This window comes from Centroberyx gerrardi, chromosome 23 (assembly GCF_048128805.1).
Source record: "Centroberyx gerrardi isolate f3 chromosome 23, fCenGer3.hap1.cur.20231027, whole genome shotgun sequence".
Taxonomy (NCBI): Eukaryota; Metazoa; Chordata; class Actinopteri; order Beryciformes; family Berycidae; genus Centroberyx; species Centroberyx gerrardi.
Window position 1 is genome coordinate 3,787,404 of NC_136019.1, and position 15,758 is coordinate 3,803,161.

General features: G+C 39.2%; 1 protein-coding gene across 1 annotated transcript; it reads left to right on the plus strand.

Moving 5' to 3' along the window:
- The first annotated feature begins 879 nt into the window (after positions 1-879).
- Positions 880-9,555, plus strand: LOC139913397 (palmitoyltransferase ZDHHC3). Its single transcript, XM_071901399.2, has 9 exons — positions 880-1,009; positions 3,163-3,251; positions 3,439-3,512; positions 6,210-6,322; positions 6,679-6,740; positions 7,020-7,140; positions 8,716-8,788; positions 9,019-9,199; positions 9,324-9,555. Exons 1-9 carry the CDS (start codon positions 885-887, stop codon positions 9,413-9,415), a joined length of 930 nt encoding a protein of 309 aa, XP_071757500.1. The 5' UTR covers positions 880-884; the 3' UTR covers positions 9,416-9,555.
- The last annotated feature ends 6,203 nt before the right edge of the window (positions 9,556-15,758 follow it).

Genomic DNA, 15,758 nt, shown 5'->3' on the forward strand with positions numbered 1-15,758 from the left:
AAATAAGGTAACATATATAAACAATAATAAACAAGGTAACAGTAAACATGATGTTGCCTCTGGGTCAATCAGTAACAAATATGTCAGAAACACAGTGGTGAGATGCATCATTTTTGTCAAAATTTGATAAGCAGTGTCTGAATTATCGTGTGTAATTCAAGATTGAAGATTCAATAATTCTATTGCCATGTCAACATAGTTGATAGGAATTTGTCTTGGTTCACTCTCCTACTACAACAAAGCAATAGCAGCACACAATATGCACGCAGTAAAACAGTAAACAGCACTATACAACACACAGAATTTACATTTACGGCACAATACCCAGAAAACAGTACGTTATCCAGCACGTAGTAAAGTGCATACCGTGTTAAAGTGCTAGGTTAAGTGCATTTAGAGATAATTAATGCAAGTTCAGATGCCTGATGGCTTTGAGGTAGGTGCTATCCCTGCAGCGAGATGTTCTACACTTAATGCTCCTGTATCTTCTACCTGATGGGAGGAGATTAAAGAGGTAATATGCCGGATGATCGAACGAACAAACAAATAACCATATGGAAGGAGAATAATCCATAGTTTCTCCATCATTAAATACATACGTTTTGTCATTAACTGTCGACACTGCTTCTATGTTCTCCGCCCCCTAAATGTGACATTTCAGCATCTCTGCTATCATAGAAAATTCCAACTTTTCCCAATGTATTCTCCGCTTTGTTGGGAGGTAATCACATTGTTTTTAATAGAAAATATCAATAATAAGGTGCAGACAAATAAAGCAAAAATAAATAAAACCTTCTTATTTCCGACAGCACCTGAAGGCAGCACCAGGTTTTCCCCGACGTCACGCGGAAGCGGGGGACAGGGGGGGCGGAGCCCAGCAGAAGATGGCGTCGCTGCGCTGTAGGCGAGACCCCTGCGGCTTTATTTGTTTAATTTTAACTTATTTCAGCGTGTTTTACGCGGACTACGTGGTCATACAGTATGTCCTCATCCCGGCCTACTCGGGAAGGTCGGTGCTTTCTGTTTCTGTCAAGTTTAAACCGTAAAGAAACGACATGGCGTCAGTGGCTCAGCGCGCGCTCCATTCATTTCATACTGGAGGGGAATGACAGCTAGCCGGTTAAGCTAGCTAATATAACGTATTTTTCTTTGCTAGCCCTGTATGAACTTGTTTTTTCAATAATCACGCGTATTTGAATATATTTGGGCTGATGTTAATAACGCTTTTGTACATGGGCAACGCGAGATACACGTAGTTTTCGTTTGTTTACTAGCTATTTTTTTTTATCCATGCCAAAACAATGAAGCTCTTTGGTTGCTATTCATAAACACAAGTGTAGTTTTCTGTTGCTGACAATCTGTAATGCTTTGCTAACGAGAAATAGTGTTGACATTTAGCTGTAAGCGACGCAGACATTGATTATGTTATACCTAACGTTAGCTGACATATATTTTAGTTTTCTGGCTCTGTGTCAGCTTGGTTTTCTCATATTAAGATATATACGTTTAAATACATTTTAGCTGTACGTTACCTTCGTTAGATTAGCTTAAACTTTCGGGCTTCGTCAACATAAGATACGTGTAGTTTTGGTTTGTTTACTAGTTTATGATCAGCCATAACCAAACAGTGAAGGTTTTTGTTTGCTCTTCCTAAGATAGGTGTAGTTTTCAGTGTGTTTCCAGCCTATTTATTTCCTTACTTTTGAGAAATAGCGTCGACATTTAACCATAAACTGCATAAACAGTGATCATGCTGTACTTAATATGAACTGACACCACATGTGTGACTCTACTGGCTCTATATGAACTTGTTTTAGATTAGATGAAACCTAAATTGAGTAAATTTGATGACATAATACTTTTTCACTTTGTCAAGACAAGATATGTGTAGATTTTGTTAGTTTACTAGCTCTTTTGTTGCCATTCATAGTTTTCAATGTGTTCCCAGCCTCTTAAGTTTGTTACTAATGAGAAATAACATTCGCATTTAGTAGCTAACATCTCATATTTTACTTGTTTTTCCCATAACGGCACAGATTCTAGCTGTGCCCGTGTTAGATTAGATAAAACTTTAATGATCCCTGTGGAGAAAGTGGACAAACTTGATAAAGATAATGGTTTGGGGCTTAGTCAACGTTAGATATGTGTAGTTTTCTATTCATGTAGTTTTCACTGTCTTCTTAGCCTGTTTATTTCCTTACTAATGAGAAATAGAGTTGACATTTAGCTATAAGCTACCTGAACATTGATAGTGTTGTACCTAACATCATATAATTCTCTTTGCTGGCTCTGTATCAGCTTGTTTTTCCCAATACAACATATATTTTAACTGTATCCACCTATAGATCAGATGAAGCTTTAATGATCCCTGTGGACAAATTGGGTAAATTAGATAAAGAGCTAGAGGAAATGTATTGTTTTTGTTTGTTTACCAGCTGTGCTTTGGATCCACCAAACCAAACAGTGCATCTTTTTGGTTTCCATTAATAAGCTAGATGTAGTTTTCAACATGTTGCTAGCTCCTTCAATTATTTAATTCATAATAATGTTGTGTCTGTCTATCTCAAGGGAGCATTAGTTAATGTTGTGTGTGATTTTTGTCTGGTTTCTCGCTGCGTTTGTGATCCACACCCCCGTCTGTGTTTCTTTCGTTGAGCTTGTGAAACCAAACCCCTTAATTTTATCCCCAAAATGTCCTTAATTCTCCATTACATAAACATTAATTATCCATTAAAAATAAAATAGCTTTAAAAAACTAAGGTTAGTATAATGGGTTTTTAAGAGATTTATTCATGGGTTAGTTCATGGAGACAATAAATATTAAGGTATTTTTTTTATGCCATTTGTACATGGTTTACAGGGTTATTAATAAGTTATTAATGGAAAGTTCCTGTCTCCCTGAATTTTACATTAAATTAGAAAGTAAGCAGTCAAACGTTAAGAGGTGTTTAACAAGGTTTTGATGGGGTCTCCCTCTCTTAACTCATTTTAAGGGGCTTTTGCATCAATTAATGTAAATGTAAGAGTATTTTAAGGGATTACTGGTTTGTAGAGTATTCCTTCATCAAGCAAATAGAAGAAAAATAAATGAAATCAGGAAGGTGAAATCATATTTGTTCAGGTAATGAATATGCTATTTATTTGTTCTCTTCTCTCTGACAGTGTGTGGTGTACTCTACATGGATCAGTGTTTAACCTGATTCTGCTGCTGCTGCTGGCCTGCCACTCCAAAGCTGTCTTCTCAGATCCTGGTTAGTGTGTGTGTGTGTGTGTGTGTGCGTGTGTCCATTTACTATTCAGTTAAATGAGTCATGAGGGAAAAATGCTGAGGGAAAAGTACCAAAAAAGGAAAAAGTACGCTTAATCCATCATGTAAAATGTGTGTATATACTTTTTAACTCTGTGTGTGTGTGTGTGTGTGTGTGTGTGTGTGTCCAGGTATGGTGCCTCTTCCTGAAACGGCCATAGACTTCTCAGACCTGCGGTCCCAGTCGTCACGGATGAGTGAGAGGGTGAGTTTCACTCTCAGTGTGAATGTGAACTCCTCGCTTCTCTTTTTAGCTTTCCAGCTCTCGGCAGGTGAGGCACAAAGTTAATTTCAGGGACTGAGGGTCCACTGACTCTCCATTTTAATCAAACTAACACCTAAATGTTTGCATAGTCATTTTCAACAATGGAATATATGCAGAACGCACTGTTGCAATAATCAGCAAAAAATCGAAATATCACAATCTAATTATGTGTTGTGATCGAGCCAAACCACGAATAATAACACAGTGAAGATGTGAAAAACACGTGAACGTAAATGGGAAAATCAACAGGTTTCAGAGAGCCAAAGTTTCTGTAGGATCGCAGTCCGTGGCCCGTAACAGAAACGTCACAGGTTCGATATCGTCTGCGTGTCTTTGAGCAAGATTCTGATCTCTCGTCCTGCCGGAGGAGATCATGCAGGCTAGCTCTGTTTCTTCTTTCAAATCTCTCTTAAAAACGAACTTTTTCAGAATTGCTTTCTCTTGAATCAGTTACTCTTCTGTTTTATTTTAATTGTTTTATTGTGTTTTTGTAATCCATACCTCGCTTGTCATGATTACTGTATCAATTCTACTTTTATTTTTTATCTGGTAATTTCTCTTGTTTTTATGTCTTTGTAAAGCACTTTGTAACTTGTTTTTGAAAAGTGCTATATAAATAAAGCTTACTTACTTACTTACTTACTCTCCACCTGCTCCCTCATTGTACTTTGCTCTGGCTGAAAGCGAAATGCCAAAAAAACCCACTAATAATACGGTGCAGAGCATCAGAGAGAAGCCGCACTTATTGTAAACTCTGCATTTATGGCTGTGAGACTCTGTATTTATGACTGTGTGACTGTGTTTATGGCGGTTTCAGGGCTTGTTAGTATGTAATTTATGAGCACAGTGGCTGAGCTGCTTGGTGTGTTTTTAAATGACGGCGTTGTGAAGAACTGTGTCCATGATGCTGTTTTGCGTATGAGCGTTGCACTCGGCGTAATTAGTTCAGTGACGTTCCTGCGAGTGATTTGTTCCTGTGAATCATATCACATCAAATCATATCAAATCACAAAACAGGTTGTGTGTGTCAGGGATTTCTTTTCTTTTTATTTATCCAGGCAATTAAACCCCAAAAAGTCACATGTGAAAAACCCACATGTGAATTCAAAGCACACAGAAAAGCACATGTATCCAGTGCTTTTTTCACGTTGTATTTTGATATCAAGCTAGTTCAGATGTGAAAATTTCAATGTATAGTGTGGCATGTGACGTGAACTTTTTTTTTTCCTACATGCTTTCACCTGCCTTTACATGTGACAATATTTGTTTCACATGTGAAAACTTAATTTCACATGCAAAGGGTCAATTAACAGGGGAAACAGGAAATGTCACGCTTTCACTACCCGCATCGTTTTGTGAAGTCAGGACCTAAATATCTTTCTGACATCAGAACAGTTTCCAAAGCTGTTTTAATATGATGTTTTTCTCTGCCATAATACAGTATATTGTGAGAGTTTTTGCTTGTTTGGGTTGACGTTGCACCTCAGCACGTCACGTAGACCATCGGGGTTTGGACTCGGCCTGCTCCGTCCGTCAGACGCTTGCTGGGTAGTGTCGTGAAGCGTATTGCATCTGTGGCATTATGCTGCCTTCAGGTGCTGTCGGGAATAGCGCTGTCAAGTTTGCTGACGACGCCGATGCTGATCGGACTCGTATCCGACGGCGACAAGTCAGAAGTGGAGCAGCTGGTTTCCTGCTGCAGCCACAACAACCTGGAGCTTAAAGATCCAGTGCAGTGATTTCAACTCAGTCAGGAGAAGTTTGATGTTGATTTCTAACACAAAGAGCTTCATTTTTTTCAGTTTTTCATGGTTAGATGGTAGGGCTGAACAATTCATCGAAATTTTATCTAAATCGCAATATGGCCTACTGCAATTTTCAAATCGCAGGAGGCGCAATATTTGTTAAAGGCAGAATGTGTGTCAAAATACCATTTTAGATTAAATATTGTCGTGCTGCAGAGATGTCCTGGCCTACACATCATATTCTACAGACTTAAGAAAACATCTTTGTTTGGTACAGATCCCCGCAAAAATCACAGCATAATCATTTTAATACGTTTTTCAATGAAAATGAGAATAATGATGTAAAAATGATCATTCCCTCTAATATCGCAAATCATATCGCAATTGCAATATCAGTCAAAATAATCGCAATTAGATATTTTTTCAAAATCGTTCAGCCCTATTAGATGGTACAAAGCTTGTATTTCAATCTTAAAAAAATATCCAGAGTTGGAACTTCAACACCCAGCAAATATGGAGGCATGGACATTTTGGCTAGTTTAGCCACAGTAGCTGGCTGGCTACTGTCTGACAGACCATGGGACACCTCATTAACTCTGCACACTGTCGACCAATCAGAGCATTCATTAAAACCCCTGTCTAGGTGACATCGTTTACACCAGGAAATAGGTTGGGATTCTAAATCTGTTTGATTCTGTGTTAGTCAAATTTCCACAGTGCTGACAGTTATAATAATGTGGGTAACTTTACATTAACAGGTCCTTTGTTAAATTATACAACGAAAATTGAGAAATGCAGTTCTCATTGCACCGGACCTTTAATGCTGTGACGACAGCAGAGATGACTGTGGATTCAGGATTTGTATTTTTAGCTTTCTGTGCACTGCCTCCAGGGTTGTGAAGGCTGGACGGTGTGCAGTCGGTGTGAAACCTACAGGCCTCCCAGAGCGCATCACTGCAGGGTCTGTCAGAGGTGTATACGCCGCATGGACCATCACTGTCCCTGGTCAGTCCAAACCTCCAGCCCTCTCTCTGTTTTCCCTTCTTTCCTGTTCTCCTTTTCTGTTTCTCACCATTATGTCTTCTCACTACTTACCCTCATCCCTCTGTTTTTCATCCCTCTCTTTTCTCTCCTCTCCTTTGATTTTGTCACACCGATTTTTGACCACACCGTCTCTCTCTCTCCTCTCCTCCTGCTTACCATCACCCTGTCTCCCCCTTTTCTTTTCCTTTTTCTTTTCTCTCCCCTCTTGTCATCCACTTTCCTATTCACTCTTTCCCTGATCATCAAACCACTAAGCAGCTACGCTAAATTTGTAATTTGTGTATGTGTGTGTGTGTATGTGTGTGTGTTTGTTTTAGGATCAACAACTGTGTCGGGGAGCTGAACCAGAAGTATTTCATCCAGTTTCTCTTCTACACCGGTGAGTACACAACTAATACTACTGCCAACACTACTTTTACTATTGCTGCTACTGCTACCAGTCATGGAAATCCTGGAAAAGTTGTTTTGTTTTCCAGGAAACTTTGGAAAAAATGTAATTTTAAATGATGATTTTAAGTTTGCCAGTTGTTGTAAAATACATTTTAAAGTGTTGGAACCCAGTACCGCTACTGGCACTATCACTGCTGTCACAACTACTACTGAAACTAACACTAACGGTATCACAACCACTTCCCTATCCCTGTTCCTCCATCTGTAGGCATGGCCAGCCTGTACTCCATGGTGCTGGTGGTGTCGGCCTGGGTGTGGCGAATACGCAGCGAGAGAGAGGGCGACGCCGAGAAAGAAGGAGAGGAGACGCCCAGCAAGCACCTGATAGTGTGAGAAAAAATAGCCCTATTCGCTCATGACTAGCATTATGTACAGACCTCATGTAATTAACGATTTGGCCTTCAGTCAAAAGTGTAAAACTGAGTTATAGATCTAAAAGGATGTGGAGAAATATTGGTTTACCACTATAAATTGATTTAGATAGTAAGTTAGGCAATTGGCCAGTCATCTGTTTAGTCACTCAGTTAGTTCTTTAGATAGTTCAAGTTCATTTATTTCTATAGCCCTTTATCACAAGCATGACTCAAACGACTTTACAGAGAAAGAGCCTAACTAGATCTAACTGATCAACAATCAATCGTAGAAGAGAATGATGTAAGACAAACACAAGGAAGCAGCACAAAGCACAAGACATACGATAGCAAGTTTTAGCAAGACATAACAGCCTACCTATTCTACATAATGTACCCGGCGAAACATACAAGGAAAAACTTCCAAGATAACCGTATTAGGAAAGAAACGGAAGAAACCTTGGCCGGGACAAAGAGTGGAACGCACAGTAACATGGACAGTGGCATAAGAAAAACAGATGAGGCAGAGAGTGGAGAGATCAGCGTTAACGTCCACAGAAACAAGGACAGCACTCACGATTCAAATCCAGGTAGAAACAGCATCAGAGATGGGACTTCGGACAGCAGTAACGACCGTAGGAGCTAGGACAGCACCTACGTCCACTTCCAGGTCAGTCAGTTGGTTTGTCAGGTAGTCAGTTAGCTAATTAGTCAGTTATTCGATTAGTTTATCAGTTAGCTAATTAGTCAGATAGTTTGTTTATCACATAGTTAATTAGTTAGGTCTGTCAGTTTGTCAGTTAGCTAGTTAATCAGTTGGATTCAGATAGTTAATCATTTAGTTACCTTGTTAGCTAGGTAGGTAGTCTATCAGTTTTTCAGTTAGCTAGTTAGTTAGCTAGATAGTTGGATTTTCAGATAGTTAGGTATCTGGTTAAGTAGGTACATAGGTAGATGGGTAGGTAGACCATTGGTTAGTTTTTCAGTTAGTTAGCTAGGTAGATAGTTGGATATTCATAGTCAGCTAGTTAGCCAGTTTGGTAGGTACGTAGATAGGTTGTCATTTAGTTTGTCAGTTAGCTAGCTAGGTAAATAGCTGGATATTCAGATGGTCAGCTGGCTAGCTGGCTTGTTAGCTAGGTAGTCTGCCAGTTAGTCAGTTGGATATTCAGATAGTTAGCTAGTCAGTTGGATTTTCAGTCAGCTAGTTAGCTGGTTAGGTAGTCCATCAGTTAGCGAGTTTGCTAGTCAGTTGGATATTCAGATAGTTTGTTAGCTGTTTAGGTAGGTACTAGGTAGGTAGGTAGTCCATTGGTTAGTTTGTCAGTTATTTTGCTAGCTAGTCAGGTAGTCAGTCAGTGATTTAGCCAGTCAGTTAGCGCAGTGACCGGCCTGCACTTTTTTACTTGGTTCACATCACATTGCAGACTTGGAATTATAATTTTTGTGAATTGCTGCTTGAAAGACACTGAGGTTACAGGTTCAACTTACTGATGAGTCTGCTGTTTACTCTCTCTCTGCCTCTTCCTCTCCCGCTCTCTCTCTCTCTCTCAGTGCTCACTACATCATTCTCTTGGTGGAGTCGGTGTTGTTTGGCGTGTTTGTCATGGTCATCTTCTACGACCAGGTACACACACACACACACACACACACACACACACACACACGCAAACAGGGAGTGATTTGTTCATATTTAACAAGCACATAAGTATTGTTTACTGTCACATTTTCCTTAAATTGTATTTAAATTCTATTTCTATTACAGATACCATGTTAAAGGAAAATATTGGTAATGAGTTTTTCCAGCCTATAACGATTGATTAAAGTCTCTCTCTCTGTCTGTCTCTCTCGCTCCAGTTGGTCTCTATAATAACAGACGAGACTCCCATTGAGCAGATGAGGAACAGGCTGATGATGAAGGACAGAACCTCCTCCTCCTCCTCCTCGTCCTCTTCCTCCTCCTCCTCCCAGCTGCCCCATCACCCCACACACACCCGCAAGCCAAAGCTCGCCCTGCTGCGGGAGGTCTTCGGAAGAGGTGAGCGTGTGTGTGTGTGTGTGTTGTGCACAAATTCAGTTAAGTAATTACACTTGTGAACATACAGCAGATTGATTGTTAATTGTTCCCTTTGTTAATCAAATTTCTTTCTCTCTCTCTCCAGGTTCGGTGTTTTGCTGGCTTCTTCCCCTCCACTCCAGCCCTCCGTCGGTCGGTGGAATCAGCTACTCCGCCCTGCCAGACTACGACGTCTGACCTTTGACCTCCCAGAGAGAGAGAGAGAGAGAGAGCAAGAGCGAGAGACGACACGAGAGGGATGGCAAGAAAGATTTTTTGTGTGTCTGAGAGAGAGAGAGAATGAAGTTTCTGCCTGACTACGATGTCTAACCTTTGACCTGAGTGATGAAGAGGAAGGAGAAAGAGGCAGAGGAAGAATGAATGAATAATGATGTGTGTGTGTGTGAGTGAGTGTTTTTTCACCCGAGGACCTAAAACAAAAATTCTGTCTCTGATCCCCAGAACCCAGGCTCATGAAAACAAACGTTTGGTCCCGATCCGTAGTTTAACACACAGCGTTCTTTGATTATTATGGGATGCCTGGAAGAGCCGACTCTGTGGCGATACTAGGGTTCGACCGATATGTTTTGGTTTTTTATGCATTGAAGCTACTGATAGCCGATATTTTCTGGTATTCAGTATCTATACATTTTACCATTTTCATGCAAAGAATTGCAAGTATTCAGAGATTCCCCCAGAATTTTCTTCTCGTCTCGTGGTGGAAAAGCCTCTGAAACCGCATTTAGACCATCGTGGGACAGTAAAACTCTCCACTGAAACCCCAAGATAATAATAATAATAATAATAGAGCTGCAACGATTAATCGATTAGTTGTCAACTATTAAATTAATCGCCAACTATTTTGATAATCGATTAATCGGTTTGAGTAATTTTTTAAGAAAAATAAGTCAAAATTCTCTGATTCCAGCTTCTTAAATGTGAATATTTTCTGGTTTCTTTACTCCTCTGTGACAGTAAACTGAATATCTTTGGGTTGTGGACAAAACAAGACATTTGTTTGTCTTGGGCTTTGGGAAACACTGATCGACATTTTTCTGACATTTTATAGACCAAACAACTAATGGATTAATCGAGAAAATAATCGACAGATTAATCGACAATGAAAATAATCGTTAGTTGCAGCCCTAAATAATAACAACACATATTTGTTCGTACTTGTGTGGAATCCGATTCAGTTCAAGTTAAGGGCTTCCCATAGACAGCCAGTCTAATATTGATCAGTTATACAATAAATATTCAATCAAACTGCATGATATCCATCCAGTATTTCTAATAAAAGGTAAATATTGGCCCTATATATCGGTCTAACCCTAGTTTATTATCATGGTATCCCTGAGGAAGTTTCGTCAGACCGCCGGTTACACCGACGTAACAAGCGTCAACGTCTTCAAAAGCTACTCAAATCTAAAGGAAGTTGAGGGGCGTGGCCTGGGATCTATTTCCTGTTCCGTGATGCATTTTGACACCTTGACCCCCTAAATCAAAAACCACTAAAATCACCAAAATTGGCCTCTAGGTTGTTGTACTGTAAAAATAGATGTTTCCCTAAAATTTCTATGATGTTGTTCAATTGTGTTGCACAAGATGACTGAGAAATTTATTTTTATTTATTCTTAACAGACCCAGTTTCAGTGTTGTTGGGATCCCAGTTCATTTTAAGTCAAGCTTTAAATAGTTACTGCTTTAGTTACTGAGTTAGCTTGAAGTCCCGCCCCTTATTTCGAACACGAACAAAAAGGAGTCAAACAAAATGTAGTTCAAAGAATTTTTTGCTCTCTCAAATCGATCAATTGAGCTCATGATACCAATTACCGACAGTATTTAACATCCAAAATCGAGTTTTAAACGTACCATAAAGGTTTTTTTTTTTTTTACATTCATATTGTTCCTGAACAAGTTTTTTTTTAACATATTATAAGATGAAAAAAGGTTATCAGCTTACCAGATCGGGGCTTTAATGTCATGCCTTGGGGAATTTGGTTCAGGAGACAGAAATTGTCTATAAAGAGATTCTTGTTTTGTTTTGTTTTGTTTTGCTGTTTTCCTCTCATTCCTGTATTTATTTTGAAATGCAAAGAAGTGCAGTTTGTTGTGCTAGTAACTAAACTGTGTTACACATACAGATTTACACCACTACACACACACACACACTCACACACACACACACACACTCATACAAACATGCAAACGGAGTGATTTGTTAAAACGAGGGGGATGTCGGGCAGGCACATAAATATTGTTTACTGAGACATTTTCCTTAAATTCTATTTTTAACTAGGGAGATTAAATTAATATTTTGTGCTAAAAAGGACAATGTTAACCTCCTTGATTCCTCCCCAAATCACCCTAACCACACACACACACACACACACACTTCAGTATTCTACAATATCTCAGTGAAGGGACAATTCTTAACTTATTTGTTTCTAACTATTCCGTGGAGTTGACTCTACCAATGACTGTGTATTTTTATGTGAAGGGGTGAAGTTGCCTTTCTACACTAATCATGGTTCGGATTTGCTGCTTCCTCACTAATGGTTAAAGTGATATTTGACTCCGGCTAAAAACGACTGAGGTCTGGAGAAATTTAAACACAATAGTTGGTTAGAAAACGGCGATGACGCAGTGGGGTGTCGTCATCATTCAAACCAGAAATTCAATCAAATTTCGCTTTGGGCGGAGCCTGACACTGCTGCTCACTCGTTTACGTAGGAACAACAAGGAAGTTGCTACAGTTAGCTAGCTAGCAAAACTAAACTTTACAAAGGCGAGGTTTAAACGATGTGCAGCGGCAACAGCCCATAAAATCTTATCTTTTATCTCGCTCATTTAATTTATCCAAAGAGTGTGTATATTAACGTGAATTAACTCGGTGACGTAGCCAGCGTTGTAGCTAAGCCAACAATGCAAACGTGTTCTCCTCGGGCTGAAAAACAAACCAGTATTGCCGTTTTTATTGGTTTGTTTTAGAATCCCATTTCAAACTCAGAGCCAATCAGAGCTGCCTTTGGCCCAGCAAGGTCTCCTTCTCCCACGTTTTATGACGAGAATTTCTCCAGACCTCCTTGTTTAAGTCGGAGGCGTGGCTACGCACGATTAACTTAAATGTAACAGTTGTAGCTTTGGGAACACATATTCCCAGTGTGGGTTCACCTAACAGTCAACCGACAACAATATTGGCTGTCCTGGCTACCCGTAGTGATGTCACTACCTCACTTATGCTTTACTTCAGTTGGACACGCACAAATGTATGTATTTGTGATATATGTATATGAGATATCCAGCCTTTGAACAAGTTTACACCTACTCTTATGAAATGATTGCTAGCAATACAGTAACGCACATTTTGGTTTTTATTAGAGTTATGAGTCGCCTAAAGTCCTTGGCTTACAGAATAGATGTTTGAGGATAGAAGCATAAATACCGCTTTGAAATCAATCCCTTCATATATATGTACTGGTTAAAGAGACCCACAACAGCTAGTGAAATTATCAAATACCTAATAGATCGTAGGTTCAATTCCTGCTACAGTCCATGTGTCCATCAACAGCCATGTGCCCTGTCAAAGTGTCCTTGAGCAAGGCATTGAACCCCTTCCTGCTGCACTTAACTTTAAGGCCTGGTACATATTTAAGACAGTGCACGCATACGCTAACGCAGGTTCACAACATATTGCTACAGGAATATTATTCTGTTCTTTTGCCCATGCTAAATTTAGGTGAAGAGAGGCAATACCAATATTTTCAGATGTCAGCATCAAAATTTGACAACCTCCTTCATCGTATTGCCTCTGATTAGACAAGTTGGCAACTATGACGGTTGTCGGTATGTGTTTACAGTCGATAACTACTTCTTTGTTTTTAATTCTTCCTTTAGAAGTATTTGCATCTATTGCTTCCACCTCTAACGTTAAGTTCACTTTACAAAATTTTGGACAACACATTTTTCTACGCAAGAAAAGCCCCTTTGTTGCTGTGTGACTATGTTTTCGTTGCTGTGTGTGATTATGTAACGGGCCTAAGTTGCTCAGGATAAGAGCGTCAGCTGAATGCCTCAAATGTAACTGTGAAACAATGAAAAGTTTTTTGTGGGTGGCGTCTTACTTTACACTGAGTAGAGGTTGTAGTGAAACTGGTCCCTCCTCTACAGATACAAAGGCAACTTCACCCCGTAGCGTGTTTTTATGTACGTGTAAATAGTTACTCTAACTATCTGTGTCCAACCTGGGCTAAATATGAGTTGAGGGAGTTTGAAATATATAAGGGAAAATCATGAGAAGTGTTTCAGTGGTTTAAATTGCAAAAACATCCATTTTAACCAAGTATTTATGCTAGTCTTAAAATCACATTCTTGAAAACAAGTGAAAAACTGCCAATTGAGAAAGATGATCTCTCTTGTTTCCACTGTAAATCACCTTGTTTTCTTGAGTTTTCTTGAGTGATCTGCCTTTTCTCAAGATATTGTCACTTAATTTTAGTTTAAGAAAAGTGAAGTGAAACTTCAGCGCAAAAGCAAAATAAATTGTCACACTACATTGGCAAATGATTTTTCACTTGCTTTAAGAAAAGTATGATTTTAAGACTCAACGGAAAATTAGGCCTAAAGTACTCTTACTACAAATGTACATTCAGTTGCATAAGTATCGAGAGTGCGACCTAAAAATGATAAGAAAAAAAGGATTTTGTGTCATCTTCAATAATGGGTCTTTTATTAGCCTATATTTTAAACCATGCTGAAACAACAGCAGAATATGCTAACTTTATCTTCACTCTCCCAGTGCAGACCTGCAACAGAATATCTGGATAGTGGTTAGCAGTGAGGGGCATACAGCCTTGTTGGAGGGCTGAACATTAAAGGAGAGACTGTAATATCACATTTTACCATGCGTTCACAGTTCTGGCCAAGAAAAATAAGTTATGTATTTACACAAAACATGTATTTTTTACTGCTTTGGTAATGCCTTTCATAACATTAGGTCTTTGCTTTGATGAGTTAACATAGCTAGCTAGCTAGCTATATAGTTAGCATGAATTAAAAATAACAGAAAAAACAATAATATGACTACAGAGCTATATATCGACCCCAACAATGGATGCAACCGTTCTTCAAGCATCTTCAAGCGTTATTATTCCTGTAGTCTTTAAAATAAAAGCTTTAAATGGATGGAATCAACTTCTAGTCCATTTTGCTCTTGTCAGGTAAAAGTAGTATGATTCGTGAAACTAAATCTCATCAGTAGGGAAACAAGGAAGCGCAGAAATCTGGGCTGATTATCAAAACCAAGAACGGCAAGTCGATACTTATGTGCTTATGGAGAACGTTCTTCCCAAGAGTTTCCCTGGTCGCTCAAGTGACTTGACTTCTGGTGACTTGTTGATCATGTTGCTCATAGAGGGAATGCACAGTTCCTCCCATATCAGAGAAAATGCCTTATTTCTGTGGGTGTTAGGGTGTTTAACTATTACTATGAACGGGACAGGACTTGCTTTTGTTGTCACTCTTCCAACATGGCGGTATGTCCCTGGTAACGACTGCTAACCACTTTCCAAACTCTCTGTTATAGGCTGTTATACTTTACAATATTGACTGCATACTTGCCCAGGTTTGTTTGTGTTAGCTGTACATAGGGAGGTTTGTATTTTATATCAATGACGTGTGCAATTCTTATGAAGGGAGAGTTACTGAAACTCAGCATTTTCTTTTTCTATCAGGATCTGGGTAAAACAAAACAAGGTTTGAAATGTTTTTTGGTTAATATTTGCAAAAAGCGTTGTGAGGGGTGTGAGGTTTAGTCTTAATTTGTATAAGGATACGAGCAGTTTGGTGATTAGTGGGTAAATTGCCTGACAATGCCTTTTGCCACAAAATCTTATATTAACCCGGCGAAGCACTGAATAACTTACAATCCTCTTTAATCCCCTCTCAAATCACTCTGCGTCTTATAATTAAAATCAAACGCACCTCAGCTTTGTCAAATATCTGAAAACATTTCAAATTGTAAATGTTTTTTGTCCAGGTGTGTGTTAACTATCAGGGTACTGGCTTGCCTGTTTGATTCTGTTGAAAAATGCAGTTGTTTTGTTTTTGTTTTTTGTATCAATGTTAATTAACATGGTGCACTTGTTTTGATTCACCCACATTGGCGGAGTTGCCTCTGTACCACTGATTCCCTGTTCAGAACCTCCAAATTGACCTCCACCCACCGTTCGGTGAAACAAAACAAGCGCACCCCCATTGCTGTTTTACTTGACAGCGGGAAGGAATGTGTGTACAAATAATGAGGGCTTGAAATTAACACTAGCCACCAGCCAGACGCTAGAAAATGTCACTTAGCTGGTTAATATATCAGTTGACTGATTCACCAACCTGTGTTCTATACTGATAACTAGTGTGTACAAACAAAGTCAGTGTTCAAACAATTAAAGGGGCATTTATCGACCAACATTGACAGACCTTCTCTCCTCCTACACAAGTCTCAGGCAGGTTTGGATCCTTTGACTGTCTAATAAAGGCAAAAACT